The 14,757-nt window shown below is 52.2% G+C and overlaps 1 protein-coding gene across 3 annotated transcripts in view; it reads left to right on the forward strand.

Moving 5' to 3' along the window:
• Positions 1–9,578, forward strand: part of NUP155 (nucleoporin 155) — a 71,854-nt gene extending 62,276 nt beyond the window's left edge. For all 3 annotated transcript variants that reach the window (XM_040420957.1, XM_040420958.1, XM_040420959.1), the window contains exons 33-35: positions 8,762–8,898; positions 9,033–9,139; positions 9,256–9,578. In XM_040420957.1, the coding sequence (XP_040276891.1) occupies positions 8,762–8,898; positions 9,033–9,139; positions 9,256–9,400 (389 nt within the window). In that variant the 3' untranslated portion in view covers positions 9,401–9,578. The remainder of the gene's footprint in view (positions 1–8,761; positions 8,899–9,032; positions 9,140–9,255) is intronic.
• The last annotated feature ends 5,179 nt before the right edge of the window (positions 9,579–14,757 follow it).

Here is a 14,757-nt window from a genome sequence, read left to right on the forward strand (position 1 = left end):
GTTCTTCGTCCGGTCCCTTCCTTCCTTCCTAAGGTGGTCTCCGCCTTTCATCTGAACGAGGACATCGTTCTCCCCTCTGTGTCCTTCCCCTTCCCACCCTAGGGAGAGGGAACTTCATCGCCTGGACGTTGTCAGGGCGCTCAAGGTTTACCTGGAGGTAACCAGCTCTTTCAGGCGTACTGACTCGCTCTTTGTGGTTCCGGAGGGGTCGCGCAGAGGGTTGGCGGCATCCAAAGTTGCTATCGCCCGTTTTGTCAAGATGGCTGTTACTGAGGCTTATCTCGCCAAGGGCAAGGTTCCGCCCCTCGGTGTTACCGCTCATTCCACTAGAGCGGTCGGGGCTTCCTGGGCTCAGAGAAATCGGGCTTCTACGGAGCAGATTTGCAAGGCGGCCACTTGGTCCTCCTTGCACACCTTCACCAAGTTCTACAGGGTGCATACTCATGCGTCGGCTGACGCTGCTTTAGGCCGTCTGGTGTTGCAGGCGGCAGTTGATTGATGCCTCCGGTGTTGGTCTAGTTTGTTCTGGTCCCTCCCTTCTGGGACTGCTCTGGAACGTCCCATGGTTTCCTGTGTCCCCCAAGGAATATGGGCGAGAAAAGGAGACTTTTGTATTACTTACCAGTAAAGTCTCTTTCTCGCTCTTCCTTGGGGGACACAGCACCCGCCCTTCATTTGGGTTTACAGTTGTGGTTCCGGCTTGGTTGCCCCCGTTGGGGCTTGACGGTTCTTTTTTCCGGTTGGTGGTTATCTTTCACTACTTGGACACGCAACTGGCAGTCTCTTCTCCAGGCTGAAGGGTATAGCTGATGGAGGAGGGGCTTACAGCTTTTCACTTAGTGTCACGCCTCCTAGGGAGCAGAGCTATACCCATGGTTTCCTGTGTCCCCCAAGGAAGAGCGAGAAAGAGACTTTACTGGTAAGTAATACAAAAGTCTCCTTTTTTCCACGCGGGATGCATGATAAAAAAGCTGAAGATTTACAAACAACATCTCCTAGCAACCATCAGTGAAAAACGCACTTGTGGATGCAACGTGTTTTTCACTGAAGCCCCATTCACTTCTTTGGGGAAAGGGCTGCTTTAAAAACGCAGAATATAGAACATGCTGCGTTTTTCACGCAACTCAGAACTGATGCGTGAAAGAAACCGCTCATGTACACAGACCTATTGAAATGAATGGGTCAGGATTCAGTGCGGGTGCTATGCGTTCACGTCACGCGTTCATAGTACCCGCGCGGAAAACTCACTCATGTGAAAGGGGCCTTAGGGGTTTGCAAAGCACGCGTGGAGTTTGTATAAAGGACATTGACATTGGGGCCAGGTCTTGGTACGTGGCGTAGGGTGATGCAGTTGTTCACATCCAGCTGGTCTAGGACAAGGCATGCATAGGGACACGAGCATGCTGGATGTAAGGGAACTGCTTAGTCTGAGTACATGTGGCCTCCAAAATCTTCTCTTGGGGATCTAATCACTGCAGAACGTACTGGTCATGCAGCGGGCCTTGTGTTTGCTTACACCAAATTTTATTGTGAGCTAGGAAAAGTTGTAGTGCAAAATACATGAATGAATGATGGCTCTGACCTGGTGCCGTATTAGGCTCCATTCACACGTCCGCAATTGTGGTCTGCATCCGTTCTGCAATTGTGTGGAACGGGTGCGGACCCATTCATTCTCTATAGGCGAAATTTCCGGAGCGCGCCTCCGATCTTCCAGTCCGCGGCTCTGGGAAAAAATAGAACATGTCCTATTGTCTGCAATTGCGGACAAGAATAGGCATTTCTATGGGAGTGCCGGCCGGGTGTATTGCGGATCCGCAATACACTACAGACGTGTGAATAGACCCTTATATAACGCCCTCCAACCTGATAAATTGTGCAATTTGCTCCTAACATAATGTCTCTTTCGGTGCTATAAATTGGACCCGTGTGGTTTCCTGCTCTCCACTTTCTAAAGGAGTATGGGACAGAGGAGGAGACGTTGCACACAGGCAAAATATTATGGGGGAGATTAATCCAAACTGGTGTAAAGGAAAACTGGCTTGGCAACCAATGAGATTGATCCTTTCATTTTCCAAAGGAGCTCTGAAAAATGAAAGGTGGAATGTGATTGGTTGCTATGGGTAAATAAGCCCGTTTTCCTTTGCACTAGTTTTGATAAATCTCCCCCCAATGTCATTTGAATGATTATTTACTCCTAAATTACTTGACTTTCACCCTAAATGTCCCGCTCCTCGGTGCCCTCAGCACATCACAGGTACACATGCTTACGTCTGCATCTTAAGTCCTTGTAGAAGGTGAGACCACGTAGATTTACTCCTGGGAGCTCATTTATTGAGATCTACTAATTAGTAGATGGATGGACTCAGGAGGATCATGGCAAAGCAACAAGGCTGTCTGCAAAAGAGATATTACAGTGTGCACAATGGAGGCTTAGAATATGGATTCCAATATCTCCGCAGTAATACAATAGGCTGTAGCCAGTGGATGACTATCCAGATCTCCATGGTCTTGTGAATATCCAGTGGTGTCACTCTGCCATTAAGAGAACATTGGGTCCGGTACAGTCTTGGAATGAGTGGGTGCAGTTATTAACCTTGACATGCCTGATCTGCACCCAGGAGGTGCCCCTCCCCCCCCCCCCCTCTGTACAGCCCCAGATTAGTCAGGTGCCACCAGCGCTTTAACCCCTTGTGAAATTACATTGAATGGAAGTTCGAGTGTCGTCACCGTAGTCGTATCAATGTTCATGAGACATTATGGGATTATAGAAATATTGCATTGCTGCTGCGCTCCCTCCTACACACATCAGGGGCAGTTCACACACAGCAGATTTGTTGCAGGAATTTTTACGTCTGTCTCATTCATTTTGAATGGGGTTTGGAGAAAACAACATGCGCTAGTTATGGGATCAGTCCCATTAAACTGATTTTCTCGCCCAATTTCCTTGGGGGACACAGAAGACCTTGGGTATAGCTCATCTCCCTAGGAGGCGTGACACTAAGTGAAGACTGTTAAGCCCCTCCTCCACAGCTATACCCTCAGCCTGGAGAGAGAGACTGCCAGTTTTTGCTTAGTGTCCAAGGAGGCAAGACACTCCCTGCTCTGCAGGGCTGCTTTCTCCTTGTTTCAATTTTAGATTTTTACTTTTTTATTTTCTTTTTGTTCCAGATCATCAGGGATAACAGAGACGCACTAGACCTCTCTGTTCTCCCGGGGTTGAGCTGCGCCAGTGCCGGTCACCCGCACTGCTGCCTCCCCCACAGAAGGCAAGGTGGATCAGGGCAGCCTCGCTCCCCTACATCCCGCCAGCGCAAGGGTCGCCCGCACGCCAAGTCCCTCTCCCAGCGTCCTGCCACTACGGTGCCAGTAGCTGAAGGGGCGACCCTGCTGGAACGGACCGAGGGTGAAGACGGCTATGGTGAGAGATTGGCTTCTCCAGCCCTACGTCCCCCCCCTCCCCCCTCGGTCTCCTGCGTGCCTGACCCTTACCTGGGCCTATGGACCCTTCTGTCCCTGCTAGACCTAGGCTGGCCCTGGGCTGCCGCAGGTCGACATCTGCTCCCTCTCTCCTGGCCTCCAGGACATTGGCACCCTTGTTCCTACAAGAGGAATGCCTAGGTAGCTGCGGAGGTCCGCACCTAGCTGCCCCTGACGGAGGGGTCATGCAGGCGTCCCACCCTCACAGACCCGGTCTCAGGGTCCCCCTCCCTCTTACCGGCCACTACTTCAGGGCCAGAGGGCCCGCGCCTTGCTGCCACTGACCCTCCCTGCTCTCACCGGTCCAGGGGAAAGGTGGTTGTAGCTGCCGGCAGGGGTGAAATCATATGGAGCGCTGTTCTAGGCCAAGGGCCCGCTCCAGGGGTAAAATGGCTGCCGGGTGCAGGGTCCTGACTTTCGGACACCTGGGTGGGCACCGCGGCCTGCAAAGGAGCGCTTCAACAGCCCCGGCTGACCGTCGGAACCTTCCGGTCGGCCGGGCGCCGAAGTCTTGTGTTCCACTTCAAGACGATCCCGCTCTATCCGGGTCCCCGGCTCGCGGGGTGGGCACCCGCGGCCGGTATGTGCCGCTCCGTAGGCCCGGCTGGTACTTTAGGTACTTGCGGCCCCGGTCAGCCGGGCGCCGCTAAAAATTTAGGCCCCGGCTCTTCCGGCCCGCGGGGTGGGCACCCGCGGCCGGTATGTGCCGCTCCGTAGGCCCGGACGCTACTTTAAATACTGTGCGGCCCCGGTTCGCCGGGCGCCGCTAAAAATTTAGGCCCCAGCTTCACGGCCTACTAGGCCGCAAAAATTCAGGCCTCTGTTGGAGGGGGCTGGAACTTCTCCAGGCGCGAATTTTTCCCGCCTGGAGGTTCCCCCGCCCACAGAGGATAGGCCTGTATGGGTGGATCTGTGCCCTGTAGGTGGCATCTGCCTCAGTGAGGCTGTGTGTTTAAAAAAAAAAAAAAAAAAATTTTATTATATATATGACTTGTGGGCTGCGCAGGACGCTGCAGCCTCATCTCAGAGTGCTGCCTGTATACATGCCCCCCTTCCATAGGCGGCATGGTGTCGCGCTCCCCGGCTGCGGCGCTGCCAGGTTCTTTTTTCCCCTTCTGGGGGTTTTTTTTTTTTTTTTGCCCTCTCCGCGCTACGGCGCTGGTCAAGGTGCATGCTTTTTTCTGTAGGCAACATTCGTCACCCTCTCCAGTTATGGTGCCTGCCATGTGCAGGACCCCCCTCCTGGGCGGGATACTGCACTCTCCCTAACTGCGGGTTGGCCTTGTGCATGATCCCCCTTTCTTTGGCGGCCTACTGCAGTTTCTCCGGATACAATGCTGGCCATGTGCACGACCCCCTTACATAGGTGGAACACGGCACTCTTACTGGATTCGCTGCTGGCCATGTGCGTGCCCCCCTTCCATAGGCGGAACGCTACACTCTCACTGGATTCGTTGCCGATCATGTGCATGACCCCCTTTTTTAGGCGGAATACTGCATTTTCACCGGATACGGTGCTGGCCATGTGCACGACCCCCTTCCTTAGGCGGAACGCTGCACTCTCTCTGGATTCGCTGCCTGCCATAGGCATGACTCACTTCTGTGGACGGCATTCGGCACTCTCACTGGATTCACTGCCAGCCATGTGCATGACCACCTTCCATAGGCGATATGATGTACTCTCATTGGATTCACTACCGGCCTTGGGCATGCCTCCTTCCCGGGTGGCGGCATACATACACTCCCTCGGTCGGTGGTTGTTCTCTCGCCTGTACATTGTTGGCCATGTGCATGACCCCTATACATGCACTCTCTCTGGATCCACCGTCGGCCACATCATGACCCCCCTTCCGTGGGCGGTGTACGCACTCTCACTGGATTCGCTGCCGGCCATGGGCATGCCTCCTTCTGGTGGCATACACACATTCTCACCGACTGCTCGCATTCTCCCTGAATGCGATGCTGGCCTTGTGCATGATTCCCCCCCCCCCCCTTCCTTTTCTGGGCGGCATACTACGCTCACCAGATACGTTGCTGGCCTTGAGCATGGCCTCTAACATGGGCGGAACGCTTGCGCTCCCCTTGGATACGGTGCTGGCCTTGGCGTGACCACCCCTCATTCCATGGGTGGAATTTTGCACGCTCACAAGATTCAAGGCTGTCCTTGTATGTGCTGTACTGGACTTGCACATGTTCCCCTTCATTGGCGGAGTAGTTACACTCTCACGAAATTTCGGTGTTGGGTGAATTGTCGCACACTCACTTAATGCTAGGATAGCCCTATGCATGTCCCCCTTTTCCCTAGGTGGACCTCCTGCGTTTCCGCTGGATACTGTGTGGCCATGTGCATGGCGCCTTTCTGGGCGAAGTATGGTATGCCCTACTTCTCTGACGTAGGTCCGTCCTTGGGCATCTCCCCCTTTTTGGGGCAGGCCTTTGCATTCTTGCCCACTGCAGTTTGCCAGGTACATTTCCTCCCTTTCGGGGCGGTCAGTTTGCGTTCCATCGCATTCCATATTAGTCTTGTGCATAACTCCTTTCAGTTTGCACTCCCGTAGATACTGTGGCACTCTGTGGCTGGCCCTCTTCACGGTGTTATATTTTTGCAGTGAGCGGACGTTCTTGTGCGTTGTTTGGGCCGTGTATGCCTTCTCGTCCTGTAGGTGGGTTGGCCTTCTCACTGCTTACGGGGCTACTCGTACGTAGCCTCCTTCCTCCTGCGACATTCTTTTTCTCTTGGGATACGATGATTGCCGCAAGCCTTGCACTATTCTCTAAGGAGATCATTCTGGTGCAGTGTGGTATGATTCTTTCCGGATTGGCGCCCTCGGTGCTTCAGTCTGATCTGCTACCAGGTTCGGGCGCTCTTCTTGGGGAGGTCACCCAACTTCTCTTGGGTGCTCGCTTATACAGGTCCGGGGGACCTCCACCTTGGGTTCTTCAGGGTATTCGCCTTCTGCGTGGCGGTGAACCGGGCGTCTCTGTGTAGCGGTGTTCTGCTTTTGAGCTGTCCTATGGCCTCTCTGTTGCCCACCCCCCCCTTTTTTTGTTGGAGGGTGTTATACCGGCCTCTGTCTCGCCTGCCTTTTCTCGCCGGCTCTGTTTGACTCCCACTCGGTACAGATCATTCCGATGTGGCGTCTGTTCCGGCCACGCTTCAGAGGCTGTTCCTTCACTGCCCTTCCCTCTGGGGAGAGCATGTTTGTTCATTTGGATGGTTATGGTGTTCCTTTTCAGTCTCCCTTGTCCACACTGGCTGTACTAGCTGTGTGCCTAGTTACCGGGTCTACCGCTTTCTGTCCTCCCGCTGGGTGCAGATTGCGTTTTTTCCATTCTAGGCAATGTTTCGGCTTTGGATTCACCTTCTCGGTAACTTGGGAGGACTACCATTTGGTCAGGATTGTCTTTTGATCTCCCACACCGGAACTGTAGTCTGTCTTCCTGTGGTGGCTACATTGGCTTCGGCTTTAGCCTGTCTTGTCCTGGCGGTTGCTGGGCAGACCCTTCGGTTCCTGTCCGTTTGTCCTTCTGCTTCCCCACTCTGGGGGGATACGGGACAACCTTGCTCGGGGGCCGACGGGACCAGTTCTACCGACTGTTCTACCCGTGTTACTGGTCCGCGCCTGATCATTGGGTTTTCACCCGCTTGCCCAGGCGACTCTAGTGGGCTCGCTAGTGTTCGCTTCTAGCCGAGTTTTCGTCCAGGATCTGTGGTAGGACTTAGGGCTTTACCTGGGGTTCTGTGGGAAGCTGGGCGTTCCCTCACTCTGCCTTTCTCCATGGTTCTGTCTTTCTCCAGTCCGGCCTGGACCTGGGGCTGGGACTCTGTTGCTTGAAGTATCAAGTGTCATTCCTGTCCTTCCTCTTTCAGCGTTCCCCGTCCCTCTGGGCCTGTCAGGAACTTCTTCCATGGAGCGGCTCTTGGGTTCCTTTGTACTGCCCTCCGGTACCGTCCTGGGAACTACATACTGGGCTCTTGGCGCTCCAATTTTTCCTTGGAGCCGTTACAGAAGTTCTCTCTACTCCTTCTGTCCTGTACGGTTGGGTTTTCTGTAGCCATCGTGTCTCTGACGGGTGCCTGAGTGGCGGCCCTTCTTGTTCCGAGCCTTCTGTCTTCCCCCAGGACAGGATTGTTCTCCATTCCGTCTCTTCCTTCCTTCTGAAGGTGGTATTTGTCCTTCATTTCATTGAGGCAGTCGTCCTCCCCTTCCCCCCCCCCCCCCCCCCCGGGAACGGACACTTCACCGATTTGGACGTTGTTTGGGCCTTGCAGTTTTTACTTGGAGATCTCCGACTCTTGTCGAGTTCGGTCTCTTATGTTTCCAGGAGGTCCGAGCAAAGGGTTGACGGCCTCCAGGGTGGCTTTCTTCCGCTTTCTCAGAGTGGCTCTTGTTGTGGTTGCCGCACCAAGGGCAGGGTCCTGCTTTTGGTGTCACCATTCATTTGGCCAGGGCCGTCTGTTTTTTCCTGGGCCGGAGGCTTTAGGCTTCGGCCATCCATTTGTGCAAGGCGGTCACTGGTCTTCCTTGCACACCTTACCGAGTTCTACAGGGTGCATACGCGGGCTTCGGCGTATGCTGCCTTGGGCCGCCTGGTCTGCAGGCGGCGGGTTTTTTTGATGCCTTCGGGTGCTTCGCCTTGGTGCTGTGGTCCCTCCCCCTTTGGACTGCTTTTGAACGTCCCAAGGTCTTCTGTGTCCCCCAAGGAAATTGGGCGAGAAAACGAGATTTTTGTATAACTTACCAGTAAAATCTCTTTCTCGCTCTTTCCTTGGGGGACACAGCACCCACCCATTCTTTGTTCTTCTCTGACTGTTTCCGAGTTTGTTTTACCCTTAGGGTAGTTGGCTTGTTGGTTCCAATTTTTTGGACTTTGCCTTTTCTCACTACTTGGACACGCAACTGGCAGTCTCTCTCTCCAGGCTGAGGGTATAGCTGTGGAGGAGGGGCTTAACAGTCTTCACTTAGTGTCACGCCTCCTAGGGAGATGAGCTATACCCAAGGTCTTCTGTGTCCCCCAAGGAAAGAGCGAGAAAGAGATTGTACTGGTAAGTTATACAAAAATCTCGTTTTTCAGTCCCAGATCTGCTGCCTCTGAATTTGCATTTTAGTCGAGCCCAGAACAGCCAGGTCGCCCACATGGATGCCACAGCAGAGGTGGATCCAGCAAACCTTGGTGTGCAGCTTGGAACATGGCAGAATTATTAGTAATTGGCCGTTAGACATTTAAGTATTATGTTTCATTCCCTTTTTTTTTTTTTTTTTTTTTTTTTTTAACTTTTTAGAGTTTTTAGTGAAGCATCTGGAAAAACAAGTCTGCAACCTGAACTGGAACATAGGATTTGTGTCCCAGACCATGCAAGAGATCGACGTGTCGGTTCCTAAGTTGCTTGAAGTATACGATCACCTGTTTAAAGAAAGGGTAAGAGGCTGGTAAACTTTGTTTTTTTTTTAATGGTTTTTGGGCTGTTCATTAGTATTTTCTGCAAAGTAGCTCCAAGCTAAGCCGTACGTGTCCGTTACCTTTGTGATGTAGTAATTGCGCTCCACTTGCAGGATCCATTTTGGACCAGAGTGAAGAAACCTCTGCACCTGCTGGAATGTATACACGTGCTGCTGTCTGGATTTGCACAGGACCCCAACCAAGTCCAGAGGCATGAAAGGTACATTAATGGGGGGCCGGCCTTCAACTGGTCTAAGACCTATGCATGCATTTCTAGGTTTCCTGTCCCATTCATTTGATATTTTTGAGCCTGATCAAGGTATTTCTTCCCTGTAGGCGGCTGTTTAACATGGTGTGCCTGGACGCCATCTCGCTCTATCTAGTCGAGCTCCATTCGATGGAACCCACGCTAGCGGTACAGGCGGCCGTTGGAAACTTCAAGTCTCTACAAGCCAAAATAGAAAGATTAGGTTTTAACTAGTCCTTAATGGTTTTTTTTTTTTAACTGGTTATTCTGAAACAACCTTAAACTGAGCCCGCGATGGTGGAAACCAACAAGCACTTGGAAGGGGTCGGAGGAAGCTGAAGATCTGGATTTTGTATTCTTGACTTTTTCAATCAGAACATAAGTTATGTAAATAAAACCAATCGGTTTAACACAGAAAGCAACAAATTTTCCTTATTCTGTCTCTGGAGTAAATCCCTTTTAATTTCCCAGGAAAGGCATACAGTGTGATTCCCACTTTTACGGCATCCGTCTATTATTATTTATTATTAAAGCGCCATTCATTCCATAGCGCTGTACATATGACAGTCTATAGAGCTCTATGGGAACGTCTAGAACTGTGATGGCTAACCTCCGGCACTCCAGCTGTGGTACAACTACAACTCCCAAGATGCACACTTGCTTGGCTGTTCTCAGAACTTCACAGAAATTAATGGAGCATGCTGGGAGTCGTAGTTTCACCACAGCTGGAGTGCCAGAGGTTAATTATCACTGGTCTAGTGTATATGTTGGGAGCAATGTCCCCAGTTGTGTTGAACATAGACTGCGAAAGCATTGGGAATAGACTTTTTACTACCGATGAAGAGAGAACCATTGCTGGTGGGCACCTAATGCTGAGTGGCCGCTACGATCTTGTGGGTACACTAGGGACGAGGGGCTGCAGCTGGAACACACTGCCATGGTTGAAGGCGGCTCTGGTTCCAGCAGTTTAAACTAGGGGTGGGCGATATGGCCTAAAATCTATATTGCGATATAATTTTAAGCATATGCGATATATATTGCGATATATTGTTTTCTATATTGGGGGGGGGGGGGTTTAAACTTTTTTTTTTTTTACTTTTTATTTAATAACTATTAGCCTCCATAAGGGCTAGAACCCTTGTCATATTCACCCTAATAGAGCTCTATTAGGGTGAATAGGACTTTACACTCTCCCTGCTGTCCTGTGCTTTGTGCACACAACAGCAGCCAGCCTCTCATGTGCCCCCCCAGCCTCTCATGTGCCCCCCCCCCCCCCAGCCTCTGATCTGCCCCCTCTGGTAACTCAAACCCACCCCCCTCCCTCCCCAGTATTAATCATTGGTGGCAGTGGCCACAGGGTACCCCTCCCCCCCCCCCCCCCCCATCATTGGTGGCAGTGGGCAGTTCCGATCGGAGTCCCAGCAGTGTAATGCTGGGGCTCCGATCGGTTACCATGGCAGCCAGGACGCTACTGAAGTCCTGGCTGCGATGGTATGTTATTGAGCAGCATTATACTCACGTGCGCCGTGGCCGCCGGTCGCTCCTTCTTCTCATAGGTCTGTGCGACGCATTGCTAATTCTATAGGCATTAGCAATCCGCCGCACAGACAGAAGAAGGAGCGACCGGCGGCCATGGCGCACGTGAGTATAATGCTGCTTACTAACATACCATCGCAGCCGGGACTTCAGTAGCGTCCTGGCTGCCATGGTAACCGATTGGAGCCCCAGCATTACACTGCTGGGACTCCGATCGGAACTGCCCACTGCCACCAATGATGGGGGGGGGGGAGGGGGACCCTGTGGGAAATGGGCGACACATTCATTGGTGGCGCAGTGGCCACAGTCCCTCCCCTCCTCCTCCTAATCTGTCCTCATTGGTGTTCAGCGGCAGCCGCGCACAGTGGGGAGGGAGGGACTCCCTCCTTCTCCACTGTGCCAGCCGGCTCAGGAGAAAATGGTGCGCGCAGAGAGCGCGATCATATCGCGGTCCGGCGATATGGCGAAAATCCATATCGTGGCCCAAATTTATATCGCATACCGCCCACCCCTAGTTTAAACCTTAGATGGTAAATGACAACCTCTGCATCTAAGGCGTTTGACAAAGGAACGGAGTGCTATGTGATTTCGGGGTGCTGATGGGTTACATGAATAGGACTTTTTTTACTGATATACAGTCAGTATACTGACCGCTTAACTTATTTGTACAGTACGATGCAAAAAAAAAAAAAAAAAAGTTCATAGAAGTTTCCTTTTTTATTTTATTTTTGTTTTAATTGAACTAGTCTTGCCCCAAAAATTTAATAAAGGTTAATGGGGCCAAAATAGACCAGTCCTTAATCCCTTCTGGACCTGTGCTGCACATGTACAGCGTAGAGATCTGGCCGACATGGTCAGGGATGGGGACTGGCTGTAACTGCCGGCATCGGTGAAAATTCTGATGCCGGTGGATTAATCCCTTAGATGCTGCAGTTATTCATCCAGTACTGGATTACCAGGAAACACTGGGGGAGATTTATCAAACTGGTGTAAAGTAGAACTGGCTTAGTTGCCCATAGCAACCAATCAGATTCCACCTTTCATTTTTCACAGCTCCTTTGGAAAATAAAAAGGTGGACTCTGATTCCGCCAGTTCCACTTTACACCAGTTTGATAAATTGCCGCCATTGTCTCCTTGGTTTTTGGGAGATGGAACAATCTCTCACATTGTTCTGCACATTTTTGTCTGCTTCTACGGTATCTTCAATAAATTATGCAGATTGTCTTTGTGATATATATTGTCTTGATATCACAATAGAACTGCAAAGACGATATTAATTTATTAAGGGGTTTTCCCATCTCAGAAAATGGGTGCACCTCTGGGACCCGCACCTACACTGAGAACAGTGGCCTGAAAGTTGTGAAGGGCGCACTGCACATGCACAGCCGCACTCCATTCATTTCTATGGGGCCCACAAAAATAGCCAAGCGCTGGCTCAGCTATTTACGTCGGCCTCGTAGAAATAAATGGGAGCGGTAGCCGCGCAAATGCTCCCATTCAGTACTATGGGGAGAGTGCTTAGTGGTGGCCAGACCCAGCCACCACCTTCCCAGCTCCATTCTCCGTGTACAGTCGTGGCCAAAAGTTTTGAGAATGACACAAATATTAGTTTTCACAAAGTTTGCTGCTAAACTGCTTTTAGATCTTTGTTTCAGTTGTTTCTGTGATGTAGTGAAATATAATTACACGCACTTCATACGTTTCAAAGGCTTTTATCGACAATTACATGACATTTATGCAAAGAGTCAGTATTTGCAGTGTTGGCCCTTCTTTCTCGCTCAATTTCCTTGGGGAACACAGAAGACCTTGGTATAGCTCATCTCCCTAGGAGGCGTGACACTAAGTGAAAACTGTTAAGCCCCTCCTCCACAGCTATACCCTCAGCCTGGAGAGAGAGACTGCCAGTTTTTGCTTAGTGTCCAAGGAGGCAAGACACTCCGGTGCCAGTAGCTGAAGGGGCGACCCTGCTGGAACGGACCGAGGGTGAAGACGGCTGATGGTGAGAGATTGGCTTCTCCAGCCCAATGCCCCCCCCCCGGTCTCCTGCGTGCCTGACCCCCATACTGTGCCTCTTCCTGCTGGATCTAGGCTGGCCCCTGGGGTGCTGCAGAGCGGCAATCTGCTCCCTGCCTCCCCCCCCCCCCTTTTCTGGCCCCCATAGGACCTGCAGCTAGTGGCACCCACCGCTAGCTGCAGAATGCCTCATCTCCGTAATGCTGCCTGTCTGCATGCCCTCTTTCCACAGGCGGCATGGTGTTGCGCTCCCAGCCTGCGTCGCTGCTAGGGCATTTCCCCTTTTAGGCTGGGTTCAGACCTGAGCGTCTTTGATATGCGCGTTTAACGCGCGTTTTTGACGAGCGTTTTTTGCAATAGTAAACGCGCGTTTGACGCGCGTTTGTGTGATTGACTGCAATGTCCTATGGCCACAAACGCGCGTCAAAACGCCCCAAAGAAGCTCAAGTACTTGTTTGAGCGTAGGGCGTTTTACAGCGCGTTTTTCAGCGCTGTAAAACGCTCAAGTGAGAACCAGGGCCATAGGGAAGCATTGGTTTTCATGTGTTGAGCGTTTTACAGCGCGTTTGAACGCGCTGTAAAACGCTCAAGTGTGAACCCAGCCTTAGGCGGTTTCTTGCCCTCTTCCAGGATACGGCGCTGGCCAAGTGCATGCGGCCCTTCCGTAAGCAGCATTCATCACCCTCTCCAGTTATGGTGCCTGCCATGTGCACCCCCTTCCCCCCCCCTCCTAGGCGGGATACTGCACTCTCCTTGGCTGCCGGCTGGCCATGTGCATAACCCCCTTCTTAGGCGGAATACTGCACCTTCACCGGATACAATGCTGGCCATGTGCACGACCCCCTTCCATAGGCGGAACGCTACACTCTCACTGGATTCGCTGCCGGCCATGTGCGTGACCCCCTTCCATAGGCGGAACGCTGCACTCTCACTGGATTCGCTGCCGGCCATGTGCGTGAACCCCTTTCATGGGCGGAACGCAGCACTCACTGGATTCGCTGTCGGACATGTGCGTGACCCCCTTCTCTAGGCGGAACGCTGCACTCTCACTGGATTCACTGCCGGCCATGTGCCTGACCCCCTTCTCTAGGCGGAACGCTACACTCTCACTGGATCTGTTGCCGATCATGTGCATGACCCCCTTTTTTAGGCGGAATACTGCACTCTCACCGGATACGGTACTGGCCATGTGCACGACCCCCTTCCTTAGGCGGAATGCTGCACTCTCTCTGATGTACTATGATGTACTTATGTACTATGTAACTATGCTGCACTCTCACTGGTTTCGCTGCCGGCCATCGGCATGACCCCCTTCCATAGGCGGTATGCTGCACTCTCATTGGATTCGCTGCCGGCCTTGGGTATGCCTCCTTCCCTCAGGCAGCATACATACACTCCCTCTGTCTGTGGTTGTTTTCTCGCAGGTACATTGCTGGCCATGTGCATGAACCCCTTACATGGCAGGGTGCTTGCACTCTCGCTGGATCCGCTGTCGACCATATGCATGACCCCTCTTCCGTGGGCGGTGTACTCACTCTCGCTGGATTCGCTGCCAGCCATGGGCATGCCTCCTTTCCTCAGGCAACATACACACATTCTCACTGACTGTGTTTGTCTCTCGCCAGTACGTTGCTGGCCATGTGTATGACTCCCATACATGGCGGGGTGCTCGCACTCTCCCTGGATGAGATGCTGGCCATGTGCATTACCCCCCCCCCTTTTCTGGGCGGCATGCTACACTCTCACCGGATACGTTGCTGGCCATGAGCATGGCCCTCTAACATGGGTGGAACGCTTGCACTCCCATTGGATACGGTGCTGGCCTTGTGCGTGACCACCCCTCATTCCATGGGCAGAATTTGGCACGCTCATGAGATTCACAGCTGTCCTTTTATGTGCTGTGCTGGACTTGTACATGTCCCCCTTCATTGGCAGAGTGGTTGCACTCTCTCAAAGTTCAGTGTTTGGTGTATTATTGCACACTCACTTAATGCTAGGATAACCCTGTGCATGTTCCCCTTTCACTAGGTGGACCTCCTGC

Source organism: Bufo bufo, chromosome 2 (assembly GCF_905171765.1).
Source record: "Bufo bufo chromosome 2, aBufBuf1.1, whole genome shotgun sequence".
Taxonomy (NCBI): Eukaryota; Metazoa; Chordata; class Amphibia; order Anura; family Bufonidae; genus Bufo; species Bufo bufo.